The following is a 16,303-nucleotide window of genomic DNA, read 5'->3' as shown; positions in this document are numbered from 1 at the left end:
AAGAAATGTCCTCGAGATCACCTACAGGTATCATTAAAGCACGCACGGGTTCGTGTCCTACTAGGGAAGGACTTGATTGCCTGCCTCTGTCACCTTGTAGAAAGTGATGGGAATTTGATGCTGCAAAGAGGGAATTGGGGGTAAAGCCAGGAGATGCTGCCAGATCCTGGAAATGGCCACTGGAGCGAGGGAGACGTGTGCAGCCTGTGTGCATTCATGTTCGCCTTGCAAAGCTCCTATAACTGCGCCCAGCTGGCTGAACCTAAGTCACGCCCAGAGCTCGCGCTCTACCCCAAGGGGGTCTGAGAAGGAAGTTCTGAGCTGCCTAGCCCCGCAGCAAGGCAGGCCTGGGGAGGGGCGGTGAGGTAATCATGAGCCCACTGAATGCACCACCTTGTGCACGCATGTGTGTGTGTGCTGTGTTCTGTACGCCCTGGGTGTGTGCACGCGTGCGTGTGTGTGTGTTGTGTTCTGCGCACCCTGGGTGTGTGCACGTGGTGTGTTCTGCACGCCCTGGGTGTGTGCACATGTGTGTGTGTGTGGTGTGTGTTCTGCATGCCCTGGATGTGTGCACGCATGCACATGAGGTCATTTGGGGGAGGAACAAGCCATAAAAATGGGAGAGAAGTGGGCACTGTCAAAGAGACACTGACACACTTAGACCATGGCTCCTGAGAGCCATCCTGCCAGGCTTTAGCTGTCTAGCACCTGAGACTACCTCATTATTACTACTACTGTTATTATTTTATTGAAGTAACACAAGACTGTGCATGTTTCAGGAGTTCAGGTTTACACTTCTTCAAATGTATGTCGCCCAGCACACCCACCACCGAAGCACAAAGCACCCTCCACCACAGTCCACTGGGCCCCTCCGCCCTTTGTCCCCACCCCTCCCTCTTCCTCTCTGGAAACTCAGAGTCCAAGGCGCTCAATATTTTCTTAGGGGATATCAGCACGGCCCCCCTCAAGGCCCGTCCAGGTTGCTGCTCCAGCAAGATTTCATCTTTTTTTGCAGCTGCCTCGCACTCCACTGTGCACACGGGCCGCATTTCTTGATCTACTCGTCGGATGATGGCCACTGAGGTGACTTCCTACCTCCTTACGCTACTAATGGGAAAGGCAAAGCCAGAGGAATCATCTTTTGTGCAAGGCCATGCTGCAAATCAGGGACATTGGCCTGAATCCCAGCCGGTACCCTAGAGGTGAGGCTGTTTTCCACTCCGGGTGTGACCAGACTCCAGAGGGGTTTTATCTGAGGATCCTCGCCCAGGGCCCCAGGGCCCCAGGGCCCCTGCAGCACGGCCCTCCGCTGCTCAGAGGACTCCCTGCCTGGCTTCCAGAGACGCCTCCACACACTCAGTAACAGCCACACAGAGCCCTGCTCCGTGCCAGGCGGTGTGGCAGCTGGGCGTGGAGGTGGGTGAAAGCAGAGCTCAAGATTCTACTCTTCCAACACGTCCCAGAGGTATGGAGGATTCAGGAAAATAAGCAACCCCATATAGGCTTGATAGCTAAAATTATTAACTGTGGGTAACTCAAGTCACAGGTATGCAAGAAGCAGAGCATCTGCTCATGGCTTTTTACCAACTTTCTTCCTCTCCAAAGCCCTGTTCCACCAGCCTGGTGGGAAATCAAGCTCTGCCATTCTCCATCGCCCGCCCGACACAGGGGGTCGCTGCCAGGAGAGCGCAGTAGTCCTAGGATGACAGGTGCAGCGAGGCCGTGGGCGGAGCGGAAGGAGCTAGTCACCCAGTGGGCACCAGTCCACTCTGGCTACTGCCCCAGCCCGCGGCCCCAGCCCGCAGGCCCAGCAGACCCCGGGCTGGAAGCTGCAGTCCATCAGCTCCCATGCCCTGCCCGCTGCCCAGCTCAGCAGGAACCGGTACCCACCCTTGCTCATAAAGCCCCCAGCCTCCCTTCCAGTCATGAAGGACTTCTCTGGGGTCCGGGGAAAGCCTTGCAGCTGCCTCCCTCCCCTATCAAGTTCCTCAGGGGGGCTGTCCCTTCCTCCCTCCAGGGGGGGCCTGAGTGCCCCCCTCCACACCTCCCCCACCCCCAGAAGTCCCACCACCAACTGGGGCTTTAGGATGCCAAAGGTAGGAGAAGTATATTTTACAGGTCAGCTCTCTCCTGCCTCCTGCACTCCCTCCAACTTCCCCCCAAGGCTCGGAAGCCCAGAAATTTCTTCTGTTTGGCAAAGAAGCAAAAAATCCGAATTTAAAATGCTATCTCGTCACAATTTCTCCAGTTACTAAATATATTTGTGCATTATCTCAACACATGTAGTGCACACTTATTTATAAATATACACCTATGTGCTACACTATTGCTACCCAATAGTTTTGAGTATGAACATGTTTCTCCTGTTCATTATTTTTATTATCAGTAAAATGAATGACCACCTCACATGTCCCGAGTTAGAAATACATTCAGCTGCAGGGCATTCATTAATACCCACTGGCAGGACCCTGCATAGAGTGAGGCTTGTTTTTCTGGATAATGAAGGTTGGAGTCAGGCACAGGGAGGGGCCTGGGTGGATGGTGCAGCTCAGGGGTCTCTCAGGACCCGTTTTCCTGCAGGCTGTCACGTAGAGGCCACATTGGTTTCGTGGTCTCACTGCCTCACTGGCCCAAAATGGCTGCTGCTGCTCCAAGCCCCAGGTCCATATTAGAATAGGAACACGGGAATGAATCATGCCTTGTAAAAGGAAAGAAGCAGCTGTTCCAGAAAAGCTCCTTAGCATTCCCGTTTGGATCTAATAGCCAGAGTGCTGTCAGGAGTCCTCTCCTAACGCACAGGGAAGCTGCAACGAGACTGCGTGGCTGTTCCTCCTCCATGATGGAGGAAGGAAAGGGAGGAGAGACTTGAGCTGAGTGCCTGCTGCTGTCCACCCTCGGCAGTTTAAACAGATACTACTGCATTTTACAGAATCTGCCACTGAGTTGCCAACACTGTCAGACAGCAATGCAGAGAGCTGGGAGCCAGGGCTCTTTCCAGCAGCCTCCCCGCCTGATCGGTAGGCTCTGTGCCCCCCTGCCCAGAGATAGCTGTGCCCAGTCTCTCAGGGCATGGGACTGAGGCTGGCCTGCATCTCTGCAGTAACCACAGCCCAGCACACCTCCAGGAGGGGCCTGGCCCATCTCGCCAAGTTCACACGCCTTCCTGATACCCACACACTCTCTGCGTCCGGCAGCCCGCATTTCTCATCAGTACCCCGCTTTCTCTTGCTCACACGCTGCCCTCTCCGCCTTGCGCAGTTCTGCTCCCCTTGAGCAGGCTGAGTCCCGCCTATCCTCAGCAGTCTTCCTGACGCCCAGCTGGTGCACTCTGTCCCTCTGTAGGGCCTCTACCACTGCACCTCCTGCTCCTGCCCTTGGCCTTGAAAGCAGCCTGTGTCCTTGGTCACGACATCCCCAAAACACCCACCATGTCAATAGCTATTTGCTATACCCAGGAGTGGAAGTGGTGAAGGCCTGTGGCTAGTCGTCGCGTCAAGATCAGGCCCCGGGGCCCCAGCCAGGAGCCAGTTCCTGCCCCACATCCCTGTGAGCCGTTGGAGGTGAGTGGCCTGCTTCATCTGAGCCTCACAACAGCCTGGGAGTGGGCAGCATTCCTCCCGTGTGATGCACGAGGCGCAGTGCCCAGCTAGGGGGGCTTGCCTGGAGTGCCGGCTCCCGGGGTGCAGCTCAGCTCAGCACCCCTTGCGGGGTGGGGGGGCTCTTCCCTTGGGGCCTTGGGATCACTTAGCTGCTTCTCTGCACTCCCCATGCACACCTGGCCCAGAGCCAGTGTGAAGGGGAAGGATGTCCTAAAGGAACTCTGCTGTTCTGTGGACCCCACCCCTACTCCAGTGATTGGAAACTACAACTCCCAGCAGTACCAGGGAGAGAGCTGTGAGCACCCAGGGGTGGAGCTAAGCAGGAATTCTGGGACACTGGGGGACAAGTAAGGGGCCATTTGCTACGGTGCCCTCTCTCTGGGAAATGGCTCTCAGGAATGTTCAGTTAGTTTCCAGAGCTCCAAGTCAGGCTAAGATATTCCAGTTACTTTGTATCCCTCTCTCTTTCCCTGGGTTGTTTCCTTTTCCTTTCCCCTTTGTAGATAAACCCATTATTGACCCTGCTGTGTGGCCTGCAGTACAACTGAATACTAAGTGTGCACGTGAGGCCCCACAGACAGGCGGTCCAGTTCACCCTGTCCAGGGCACCCTGGGGTGCCCTGTAGCACCAGAGCTGAGGACTAGGAGAAGGAGTGGCGAGGAGAGGAGTCCGTCAGCAAGACCCAGAAGGCAGGTCAGGCGGGGGCCGGGCCTTGGACTGGGCACTCTGGTCTCACCACCCCTCAAGTGGACACTGCCCCAAGCCTCTGCACTCTCCTTTTTTACCCCAGACCCCCTTTTTTTCCTTAGCCTTCAGTCCCCCAGGCTCTCCGTGACCAGAGGGCAGAGCCTAGGTCCTTAGGTCTGGTCCCCAAGGCCCCAGGATGGGGGTGGGGTGTCTGGACCCATGAGTCAGTCTCCTCAGCCCTGGCATTGTTCCCACCCCCACCTAGCCCCAGATGGGGACGGACTGGACAGGGAAGGTCACAGGACACGGAAGGCGCATGCACTGGCTTGTTTATTGGGCGGTCTTAGAGACTCAGTAAGGCACAGGGTCCGGGAGAGGGGCGGGCACCCTGGGGGCCGGGCGCGAGTCCCCGGCCTCAGTGCTGGGCACCACTGTGGAGCATTCTCCCACCCTCTGTGCGGCTCTCCTTTTGGACCCTCTCCTGGGGAGCCTGAGAACAGGGGCCCTTTTTCCCCAAGAGGGTGAGTGTGGGGGACAGGGGCAAGGGAAAGGAAGAGGCAGCCCAGTGGGGGGGCAGCAAGAGGGTGGGGCTCAGGCGCGGCCCTGATGCTCCTCACCCTGAAGGCACTAAGAATAGGGGGCCCAGCTCCTGGTAAAGTCCTGGAGGGGCGGGGGCAGAGACTCTTCCGTGGACATTGACAGCCCCGAGGCCCAGATGGGCAGGCTGCAGGTGGCTGCTCAGCTGAAGTCGCGGCTGGGCAGGAGGAGAGGGGCCACCAGTGTCCACAGGTAGAGGAGCAGCCCCGCCCAGCTGGCGCAGATCTTCACCCACACCGCGGTCCACGTGCTGACCATCTTCCGGGCCTCGCCAGGTCTGCAACAGACCATCAACCCAGTGAGCCTGGCCCCGGTCTTGGGGCCTTGACCTTGAGGGTTGACCTGAGCACCTACTATTAATCCCAGATTTCAACTCTGGCTCTTACGCTGCACCTCTAACCCAAGGCCTAACAGTGGCCTTATGACCCTCGACATAGCAATTGGCCTTATGCCACAGACCTGATCTTGATCTCAGTTCCAACTTTGACCCCCGTCTGGTCCCTGGTCCCCAGGGAGACCTGCATCACAACTGCAGCAAACCCTCTCTACCCTCTTCTTTCACCTGAACTCACATACCTATGATATGGTAAACTGGGAATAGTAAAAGATGAACAAAAACAACTGACAATATAGTGCAAGTGTAACCGTACGCTGTGATGAGAGTTAGGGGAGTGTGCTCTATGCCCTCTCGTTCTCCCCCTCAGTGGGCAACTGAATCCAGGGCATGTGAGACTGTGGGTAAGAGGATGCTGCCGCACTGGGGCCTGACTCCTGCTGCCTGACTTCGGGGCCCTGGAGCTCCCAACCTCCATCCTGACCTCTGACACCGACTCTGACCCTCAGTTCCGTTATCCCACTCCCTACTCTGGCCTCAACCCTGCTATCTCTGACCCTTGACCCTGGCCTCAGCCCTGACCTTTTGACTCTGATCTGAACACCTTGACCTTGTTACTTCAATCTAGTTCTATGACCTCCTAACTCCAATTTAACCAAATAGCAAAATGTGTGACGTGACAAGGCCCAATCCCAGCCCTGAACCTCTTGCTCCTACTCTGAACCCTCTGACTTGGGCTCCAAATTTCACCCCCTATTCCCACCTCCTCTAATTGTGAGTCCCAAACCTCATAACCCAAGTCACCACCCCTGTTGCGTGAACCCCATGTGCCCTGCACAGGCCCTGCCTGTGAGCCCCACATCCCCCACCTCCTGTGAGCCTCACTTTTCAGGCACCTGTCTGTGAAGGTGCCAGGAGCTGAGCACTAGCGCCCAGGCAGGAAACTAGGGCATGCACGGGGCAGGCTTTCGGGAAGGCTGCCCAAGCCTCGAGGCTCAGCACCAGCCAGGGAGGCAACCCCTCGGCCCTGCCCGCGCCCAGCTCGCCCCGCGCACCTGTACCAGTTGGTGAGCGTCATCATGATGTGCAGGGAGGCGAGCAGCAGGCAGAAGTGGAAGAAGGAGTAGCTGTAGGTGACACAGTCCTGCTCGTTGTCAAAGGCCCGGCCCTCGCCGCCCGACACCTGCTGCTGCTGCATGACCTCCAGCATGGGCGGGCGCTCCTCCGTCTGCATCAGGCTGTTCACCTGCGGGTGGTCGGAGGAGCGCAGGCTTCGGGGAGGGAGAGAGGGGGCACGGTCAGGTGGGCAGCGCCGGGCTGTGGGAGCCACCACAGTGGCCACAACCATAGGAGGCGCCTGGGCCCGGACACTTGCGTGCCAGGGACCTGATGGTCAGTCAGGCCTTGGGCCCGGGAGCCAACTCTACCCATTGCTCTGTGTGACCATGGGCAGGAAACAGCTCTGTGAGCCTCCGTTTTCTCCACTATAAAATCGGGATGGCAGCACCTGTCCTATAGGGCAGCTGGGAGGGTTAAATAGAATGAAGACGTGAAGCCCCCTAGCACTGCTCCTGGCTCGGAGCAAAAATTAAATAGAGTCACTATGTTCTGGCTGTTCACGTGCAGTTGCTGTCAACATGGACTGAGCATCCGGTACTGCGGAACACACGGCAGGTATCGCCTTCGTGACATGTTCATCATGAACGATGCTCATTTGCTATTAATTGTGTTTCCTCTTACTAGATGTTGGTTTTATCAATGACGTCCCTTTTCTTGATGTTTTCAATAAAAAATACTAACAATTGTAATGATGCTGTTGTTGCATCTCTAGAATGAAGTCTTGGTGTCTTTCACGGTAAGAGTTTGAGACACACGGTTTTGCAAAACCGTCTGACCTCACAACTGTCTGCACCCACTAAGCTGAGCCTGTGGCAAGGCCCTGGGTCAGCAAGCAGGGTCCAGCCCCACTTCTGCTGCTGTGTGACACTGCACCCCCAAGGGGTCAGTTTCCCTGCTTGCACAAAGCAGGGACGGGACATGCTGCTTGCCAGGGGCACCTTGCAACCTGGCTTAGCTCCACCGCCTCTCCCCACCGGTCCCCGGACACAATCCCTCCCTGGAACCTCATCCCCACCTTACCTGATGAAGAGGGTGCACAGGAGGAAGACAATGAGACCCACGATGCTCGGCGCGTCCCACCAATGCGTTTCATAGTTCTCGGGGCCGGCAGGGATCGAGCCATTGCTGAAGTGAGTCAGCAGATGGGGGTTGCATTCCTGGTCTGAGGATGGAAGCACAGTCACCCTCTGCCCCTGCAGGGCAGATCTGAGGACCGCAAGGACGGGCAGAGAGCTAACCCAAAGGACAGGTGGACACACAACTGCCAGTTGGATTCCAGCCCAGATAGTGCTGAGCAGATAAACGTGAAGGCAACTCCAGGATCAGAAGGCACCCTTCCGCACCCTCAAAGGGTGTCTGGAAATGGGCTGCAGCTGTGATGTTCCCAGAGGGCAGCTGCTTGCCTGAGGGCAAGGGCCACCTCCTCCAAGGGCTTACTCACCTGGGACGTTGGACAGGGCTAACCAGGTGACAAACATGGTGTAGAGTGTGATGGCCGAGGCCTGCAGCAGACCCGAGTTGGGCTGAGCATCCTGCAAAAGTAGTCCATTGGTGAGCCTGCCAGACCTGAGGGAGCCCCACTCACCCCCACCAGGAGACCTCAGAAACCCCCACCACCCTAGGACCGCCCCAACCCAAACTCTTTGGGAAGACACCCGAGTTACCTACTACCTGCCTTACTCACCCAGGAGATGAAATCCTAACTTTCTCATACATATTAATCCCCTGTTGAGAACACTAAAGGAGGCACCTCCCCACACTGAGTTAAAGCCCTCCTGGCCACCCACCTTCATCTTCACCTGACCCTGTGCCAAGCTCCTCACTGCTGACCATACCGCAGCCACGGAGGCCTCCTCGCCAGCCATGCTCTCTCCTGCCCCAGGGCCTTTGCACTCACCGTGGCCCTGACGTGTTTCTCCCTGTCTAGCATCCAGTCCCCTCAGGCAGTTCCTACTCAGTATTCAAACCTCAGCTCAAACAGGACCCCCAGCAAGGCCCCAAGCCCCTGAATACCACAGCCCTTGCCAGCCCACCCCCCCTTCCAGCCACACCCCCTTTTATTTTCACATAGCACCTATTGTTCAAAATCACCTCACATGGCCTAGTAGTCTCTGCCCCTCACAACACTCACACTTGGAAATAAAATCCCAAATCCATGATTAAAAGCACAATCTCTGGAACCAGTCTGCGGGGGTTCCAGCGCTTGTGCCACATGGCCTCAGCCGATTCCCTCCGGTCTCAGCCTCCCACCCTGTCATTGTGAAATGGCAATGACATCAGTGCATGGGCAAAATGACGTGACAGAGGGCGTTGTCTTCAGCTGTATTCTGTATTCTTCTCCCTCCTCTTCTTCATGGCTGGATGCCAACAACCAGAAGCCCTGGTACAAGTGCTCAAGAGGCTTTTACTGCCGAATACGGACTGCTGTGAGACCTGGGACAGATGAATCACCCTCTCTGGGCTTCAGTTTGCTTTCTAGTAAATGGGGGCTTTGACCAGAGGAAGGTTCCCAACGTTTCTGCTAAATTCCCCCAAAGAGGAAAGATTGCCTACCCTCCCTGGTGGCACAACGTAAAGCTGGTCGCTCCGCGGGAATTCCATCCCCAGCCAGGGAGCTGACCCACATGGCCAGCAGGCCTCTCCTGACCCGCCCGCTGCTCCCCCCCTCAGCAGTGTATTTTGTCAGTCTGTCCTGGTGCCTGTTCTGTCTCTGGCAAATCCCTGCACCTCTGGCCTGTACCCCAGTTCTATATGCGTAAATAATCAATCTTTAAAAAAAAATCAAAGATTGCCTAAGCCACCTCTGAAACCCCAATGGGCTGAGATCCCAGCCTGTGCAGCACCCTGGATCCTGGCAGTTTCCTTTCTGAACGACTCCCCTGGGAGACGCCCTCCATGTCGCAGATACTCTGGGACTGGAAATGTGAATCACCTTATAGCACCACTTCTTGAGGTCCCTAGGAATCGTCACTCAGTAACTCTCCCAGTACTGTCCCCTGATTTGCATAAAAGCAACAGGAATGATCCCAGCAGCCAGGCTCTGCTGGGTATGCCATCTCCTAACTGTGCGTACACTAGGCACTGGCTCTGCTCTGATGTGACCTCGGCCCTGAGAGTAACTCCAAAGGGTAGGCAGTATTCCATCCTACCTCTGACAAGAGGGATGCTCAGAGAGGTTAAGGCACTTTCCCAAAGACACCCAGCACCGAGGGAGCACCGTAGGAGCCGCCTCTCTTAGCCCAAGCCACAGAGGCCGGCAGCCCCAGCCGCGGCCTCCGCGTTTCCCACAAGAAGTCCCCCCCACAGGGGGGAAGAGCCAGGCGGGCTCACCTGGACCTTGGGCAGGACGGCGGTGATGGAGACACAGACGCAGAAGGTGAGGTTGAGGCTGATGAAGATCTTGCCCTCGTGGCAGGCGCCGGGCTGAGTGTAGTAGATGAACATGAGCACCACAGCGGCGAGGGACAGCGAGTAGAAGAGGAAGGTGAAGAAGAAGAGGCCTGGCAGGAGCGACAGCAACAGGGTCAGGGCTCAAAGAGCCGGCTCCCTCCAGGGGGGCTGTCTGGCAGGCCCCTCCTCTCGGCCCAGCTTCTCCCCCGAGGAAGGCAGCGTCTCCCTGACTGCCGCTTGGCCAGGCCTCTGTGAGGTTCCGCCCCACACTGAACTCAAACGGTTCAGTCTCGTGGGCCTCCCTGGGGGCGCAGTGGGTTAAAGCACAGTTCTATGAAGCTGAACGAAGCCGCTGCAGCACGAGTTCGATCCCCACCCCCGAAGCGACCCACATGGCCAGCAGACCTCTCCTGCCCCGCCCGCTGCTGCCCTCAGCAGTGTATTTCAGTCAATCTGTCTGTTCTGCTCCCCGCTCTGTCTTTGGTGAATCCTCTTGCCACCCACACCTCTGGCCTGTAAGAACCCCAGTTCTGTAAGCATAAATAAATAAACCTTTAAAAAAAAAAACAGTCTCTAAAAGAACTAATTGAAAAAGAAAATGCAGTAGCTTCGTGGTGATCTGCTCTCTCCCTCAGGCAGTCTGATGTTTGCGGGGGGGGGGGATCCCCAAACCAGCGCCTGGGTGAGTCTTTTTTCTTGGGCCATCCGGAAGAAATGAAAGAACCGCCCCGGGACGCACGGCACCACGGGGGCTTCAATGGCCAAGAGGCACGTGTCTGGTCCGCCGTGCGAGGCCCTTTCTGCGAGAACAGCCAAGCCTGACCGGCCAAGGCCGTCCCCGTCCAGCTCTCCTCCAGCAGCCCCCGAAGTCGCCCCATTGCCGACTGTCCCGCCCTGTCCCTACATCTGTCCCAAGGTGCCCTCTGGGTTTTCATTTAGTTGCAGGGACCTCAGAGTTCCCAGGTGGCGCCAGGCCCCTCGGGAGGCCAGTGGGCAGCACTGACCTGCGTACCAGGCCCGGGAGTCACACTCCTCGGCCTTGCACAGCCATCGCTGGTTCCAGGAGTGCGCAAAGTCGATGAACAGTACCAGCTGGATGAGGAAGAAGAGGAAGGAGCCCACCACGCCGAAGTAGAACCAGGCTGGGGGGAGAAGGGAGTCAGGGGAGGAAGTCGGTCTGGGGGGGGGGCAGCAGCAGTGCCAGGGCCTGTGACCCCCCTGCCCTGGGGCAGGCACAGTTTTCCCACATGCTCCCAGTTACATACACTTAGTCATTCAACCACCTCTGTGCCATGCCTACATGGGGGCGCCGAGAAACCAGGGCCCTGCCCTAGGGAGCCCCGAGCCGTGCGGTGTGGCAGGTATGGGTCAGGGGCCGGGGGGGTCCCCCAGCCACCCCTCACTGCTCCTGGATGGGGGGCAAGGACGCAGCCAGCAGTCCCGGGCATGTGCCAGGGCCAAGAGCAACCTCCGCGTGCTCCTCCCGCCACCCCGCCAGGCCGCCTACCGTCAGAGAAGGAGCCATCGGGGATGTAGAAGGCGCCCACGGTGATGCCCACGAAGAGGAGGAATTTAAAGAACCAAAAGCTGGGGGCGGAGGGAGATGGATGAGTACTGAACTGGGGAAAGGGCCAGGAGGCCAGACCAGGCCTGAGCCGCAAACCACACCCCCCCCCCACCAACAGAGGTTCTCGGAGAGGTGCAGTGGCGTTCCCGACGTTGTGATAAATCTGTCCTGGCATAAAAAATCTGTCTTGGCATTTTACAGGGGTGGAGTGGGGGGATGGGATCAAAAACAGTGGGGGAGGGAAATGCACGGGACTATGGTGACCGCACACGGGAGACGGGAAGCCCACGGGGATTACAACTGAGATGGAAAAAAGGCACAACGTGATGTAAAAATAAACTATTATATTATTAAAAATAATAATAATTGAAAAAAATCTGTCTTGGTCCTAGAAAAAACCCGTGCGGCGGCAGGAAGGCGCCCGTCGGGCGAGGGTGTCACCTGCGTTCTCGCCCCAACTGTGCCCAGAAGCGCTGTGTGCTTGAGGCGTGTTGTTGCCCTCTCTGTGCTTTATCTCCTCATCTGAGCAATGGGACTGACCAACTGAGCTGCGCTCTCCGGTGCCCTCCTGGCTGCCTGAGGGACGGCTCTGGGCACCGCTGGGCCGGGCAGACGAGGGAGAACCACCGCGGGAGGGCGCCACGGAGCAGGGTGACCCTTCCTCACCCGTTCTGGATGGCAGCCCTGGGGTCCCGGCTGCTGCGCACACAGATCATGATCACCGTGAACAGGAAGAAAAAGGCCGTCATGGCGAAGCACATCCGGTAGACGGCACGGTGGCCGAGCAGGGAGCCACAGTCGATGTGGCCCTGCAGGACGACGGAGGTCCCCGACCCCTCCTCACACACCCAGGGCAGCTGTGAGACAGAGAGGGCAGCTGAAGGCCCCGCCCACCCAGGACCCGGGGCGACCCCCCTCCCCCAAACGGAGGCTCCTTCCACCAGGTCCACGACTCTGGGGCTGAGGTCACTCAAGAGCCCCCCAGAGACAGCGGGTCTGCTACGTCTTCCCTGGGCTCCCGCCACAGCTCCAGGCCCTCCTAAAGCAGATTTCCCGCGGCGGTCTCCACCCGCACCTGCATCAGAATCACCTGAGATTCCGGGGAACCGCTTCTGCAGTCCTCACAGTAGTCCAAGGTGGGGTCTGAGAATCTGTATTTCTAGCAAGCTCTCCACAGGACTCACAGGTTTACACACAGTAAGCCGTTAGAACCACTGGCCTAACTGCCCCACTGGGTCTGGCCAGGCCAAGAAGCAGTGGCATGAAGGAAGAGTCAGGAGTCCACGTTACACTTAACCGGTAGAGCAGGGACAGTGCCCCAGGCCAGTGCCGTGGGGTGATACGGCTTCCTAAGCTTTTCCAACGGGACCATGGCTTATGAGAAACGAGAACTCCCAGGTGAGGTTCACCCCCTTTCCTCCCATGGCCAAGGGCCACGGGTGCCCCAGGACACTCAGTCCTAGCCACCGCTTCCTGACTCGCTGGACCCCAAGCCTGGGCTCCCTCTCCTGGAGCCCTCCCTAGACAGGGTGCACCGGCCACCCGGCCCCCAGCTCCCGGGCCACTCACCTTGTGCAGCTGACTCTCCACACCCGGACTCAGCATGATGATGGACACCAGCACCCCCAGGAGGAGGAAGACGGTGAAGATGAGGCGGGTCACAGTGGAGTTGGGGCTGGCAGGGCAGCAACCACACAGGATGCAGGGGGCAGAGCCACAGAGGCAGGACGCCTGCGAGGGGGGTGGGGCTGAGTCCTGCCTCCTCTCCCCTCCCCACTTGAGCTCCCACCCCTGCCACTAGGGCTTCCGAGTCTGCCCACCTGAACTTCACCAGACAGGGTGTTCAGCAAAAGCAAGCCCCCAAAAGGCTGGGTGACATTTTCTCTTTTTTGGAAGGAAGCAGGGTAGTAAAAAAAACAAAAAAGTAATCTAGGAGGCCCACTCTGCCACGGCTCAGCTGTGTGGCCTTCTACAACTCACTCAACCTCTCTGAACCTGTTTCATGTTCTATAAAATAAGAATCATAGCAGTGCTGACTCTGCATGGTGGTTTTTTTTTTTTTATTACAAAGTTTATTTTTACATCTGCATGGTGGTTTTAAGAATGAAAGGAATTTTATATCACATGCCCTCAGACTCCCTGCAGGATTTACTACCATCTGAAGGGCTTTATATTTCACTTAGGTTCGTCCGCCTCCCGTTTCCAGAATGGAAGCTCCTCCAGGACACGGATTGTTGTCTGTTTTGTTCACCGTGGTACTCCCGGAGAGGGAACAGTACTGGCACATAATTAGGAGCTCCGTGACTGTCTGCTGGACAAATGTCACGTTTCTGCCACCTCCAGAAACATCAGGCATGGGGCGGCGTGTCTAATAAGTAGAGTGAATGACTGCGCTTGGCTGTGACCTGCTTTGAATAGTCCTCGCAGGGCTCCTCTGCCCAAGCTGGTGGCAGCCTCTCCCCTCACGGGGCTGGCTGACACGCTGCTGGGGGGTGATGCCATACCACTCAGCTGGTACCCCGAAAGCAGACTCACCCTGAGTCTGAGAGCCAGGGCTACAGCCCAGCCTTTGAAGAAAGGTGCCCACATCTAGATACAACTGGTAAACTGTTTACCATCCCCCAAAGACTCGAAAACTCCTCACTTAGGTTTTTGAATCTGGACAGCAAGACTCAAAACAGGCTTCCTGGAGCTCCCCGAGCAGGAGAGAAAGCACCAATCCCTCCCAGCCACCATAGGAGGTGGTAAGAAGCAGACACGCAGCCATGAGAGACCCACGGGGCCGCTTTAGATTGAGGGGTGCGAGCCACTTCCCGGAAGAAGTGGCAGTTAGAGTGAGAGCTGAAGAATAAAGAGGTACCTGCCAGACCAAGGGTAAGGAAGAGTGTTCCCACAGAGGGAATAAAGCCGTGGTGGGGCAGGGCAGGCAGGAGCTGGGGCCTGGGTCCCAAAGGCTCTGAGGCCTTCAGGAGCAGCCATGGGATGTGCTAAGCCCCCAGGGCAGCCTGGCATGGCAGGACCTCGGCGTTCATCCTAAGAGCAATGGGCATTCACTCGAGAATTTAAAGCCGGAGGGTCAGAAAGACCCTGTGTGAAAGATCAGCTGTGTGGTGAAAGGGGCCTTCGCTCCTCTGAGACTCCCTCCCACCTTGCTCTCTGGACCAGTCACGAGGTGTATGGCACACTCTGGAGTCCTGGCTTTCTGTCCCCATTCTGCAGGGATGCTCCTTCTTACCACCTCGCTCACACACAAAGCCAGGTGCAATAAGGGTGCTCAATTAAATGCTTGCAGAATGAAATCCTTCCTCGTGGTCCAAAGCTTAGCACCACCCACCCCGCAGCTCTGGTCACATGTTGCAGCCTTCACCCCAAACCCTGTCTCCTACTACAGCTGCCTTTTATGGGTGAGGGAATAATCAAATGCTTTTAAAGAGAATCCTGGCTCTCAGACAGGGCGTATTATTAGTCCCGTTTTACAAATGAGGAGACAGACCCGAGAGTTTAAGAACTGGCCAGAGTCACACAGTAAGCGACCAGCAGTGCTGAGATTCAACTGTTTCTTAAGAGTGAGTCCGGCACATATCTACATTGACCTCACTGACACAGTGAAATGTGCATGTTGTTGCCTCCTGTTTACCAATGTGGAAACGGAGACTCAGAGGTGGCGTCATCAAAGTCAAAGAGCAAGTAAGCTGAAGAGCTGGGATTTGTGCTCAGCTCCGTCAGCACCAAGAGCCCACTCACTCACCACACTTCATCTCAGTACAAACCCCCCAGGGATAAAAACAACCCTTCCCACAGCAGAGGAAAACCAAGCAAGGCACTAGGCACTGGTCTCAGGACCCTGACGCCCAGGGCCCGGGGCCTGGCTCGGGCTTGTTATCATCGGAGACACAGAAGAGCTGGCCCTTGGCACCGGAAGCCTGGCCTCCTAATTCATGCTGGTTGTCAGCAATCAAAATGTAGGTGTCATGGTGGACCCTCAGGATTTCCAAGGCCTGGTGGGCAGCCAAAGACCAGGTCTGGGAGAGGAAAACGCTTCAGCCCCCCAGCATCCTTGGGATCTAACCCAGCACCACACCTCGGGGGAGCTCTCTTCCAAAAAGGACAGAAACTCAGCCCACAGGAGTCACCGGAGAGGTAACACAGAATTCATGCCGATGGCTCAAAACTGGAAAATTATAGGGGGGACTAAAAAATTCCCATCGACACATCTTGGGGGTCACCCAAGATCAAGTGCTCTGCTTAATGGAGCAGACACCAGGTCCAGTGAATGGGTACAGTCACCTAAACCTACCTGTCAAGTATTATCTTCCAAAAGTTGACTTTATTATTAAAATAAACATTTTAATTAAGAAAAAGCACTGAAGGGGCCCTCCCTGGTGGCGCAGCGGGTTAAAGCACAGCACTGAGAGGATAGGGACACTTCCGCTTGAGTTCGATCCCTGCCTGCCCCGGAGGTGACCACATGGCGTGGCAGACCTCTCCTGACCCGCCCGCTGCTCCCCTCAGCAGTGTACTTCTTCGATCTGCCTGTTCTGCTCCCCGCTCTGTCTCTGGTGAAGCCTCTCGCCGCCCCTGAGCCTCTGGTCTGTACCCCAGTTCTGTATGCACAAACAAGTAAATCTTAAAAAAAAAAAAAAGCACTGAAATAGGCACATGCTTTAGCGTTGCTAACTCATTAGAATTTCAAGAAATGGAAGATAAGCTAAGGTGTGAGCACCAAGTAAGCCAACTGCCCGGCAGGGGGTTGAAAGGCAAAAGTCAGTCACCAGGCTGCGATGGAAAGCACCAGAACATGACCGTGGTTGAATCTTAGTGCCAGCCAGACTGGAGAGGCAGCACTTACGATGCTCTGGGGCTTAGGCCTTAAAGCTGCAAGCTTCCTGGCAGTCAGCCAGTTGGCCTGTCCAGCCTCCCTAGTGAGGAATCAGCCCTAGCAGCCCTTTGCTGCTCCAACCCTGCCAGTGGCAAGGAGCTCACTCCCTTCCCAGGCAAGCTGGGCAGCC

At 56.7% G+C, this 16,303-nt stretch overlaps 1 protein-coding gene across 1 annotated transcript in view; it reads right to left on the bottom strand.

The window, feature by feature from the left end:
* Nucleotides 1-4,605: 4,605 nt before the first annotated feature.
* SERINC2 (serine incorporator 2) overlaps nucleotides 4,606-16,303 on the bottom strand; it is a 15,161-nt gene continuing 3,463 nt past the window's right edge. Inside the window, exons 2-10 of the mRNA XM_004678723.2 lie at nucleotides 12,864-13,025; nucleotides 11,961-12,151; nucleotides 11,235-11,314; nucleotides 10,732-10,869; nucleotides 9,668-9,837; nucleotides 7,779-7,869; nucleotides 7,358-7,499; nucleotides 6,274-6,489; nucleotides 4,606-5,161 (exon numbers count right to left, since the gene is read on the bottom strand). Coding sequence (XP_004678780.1) covers nucleotides 5,026-5,161; nucleotides 6,274-6,489; nucleotides 7,358-7,499; nucleotides 7,779-7,869; nucleotides 9,668-9,837; nucleotides 10,732-10,869; nucleotides 11,235-11,314; nucleotides 11,961-12,151; nucleotides 12,864-13,025 — 1,326 coding nt within the window. The 3' untranslated portion in view covers nucleotides 4,606-5,025. The remainder of the gene's footprint in view (nucleotides 5,162-6,273; nucleotides 6,490-7,357; nucleotides 7,500-7,778; nucleotides 7,870-9,667; nucleotides 9,838-10,731; nucleotides 10,870-11,234; nucleotides 11,315-11,960; nucleotides 12,152-12,863; nucleotides 13,026-16,303) is intronic.

This window comes from Condylura cristata, unplaced genomic scaffold (assembly GCF_000260355.1).
Source record: "Condylura cristata isolate star-nosed mole 26May11 unplaced genomic scaffold, ConCri1.0 scaffold00008, whole genome shotgun sequence".
Lineage (NCBI taxonomy): Eukaryota > Metazoa > Chordata > Mammalia > Eulipotyphla > Talpidae > Condylura > Condylura cristata.
This window is presented reverse-complemented; position numbering and strand designations above follow the sequence as displayed.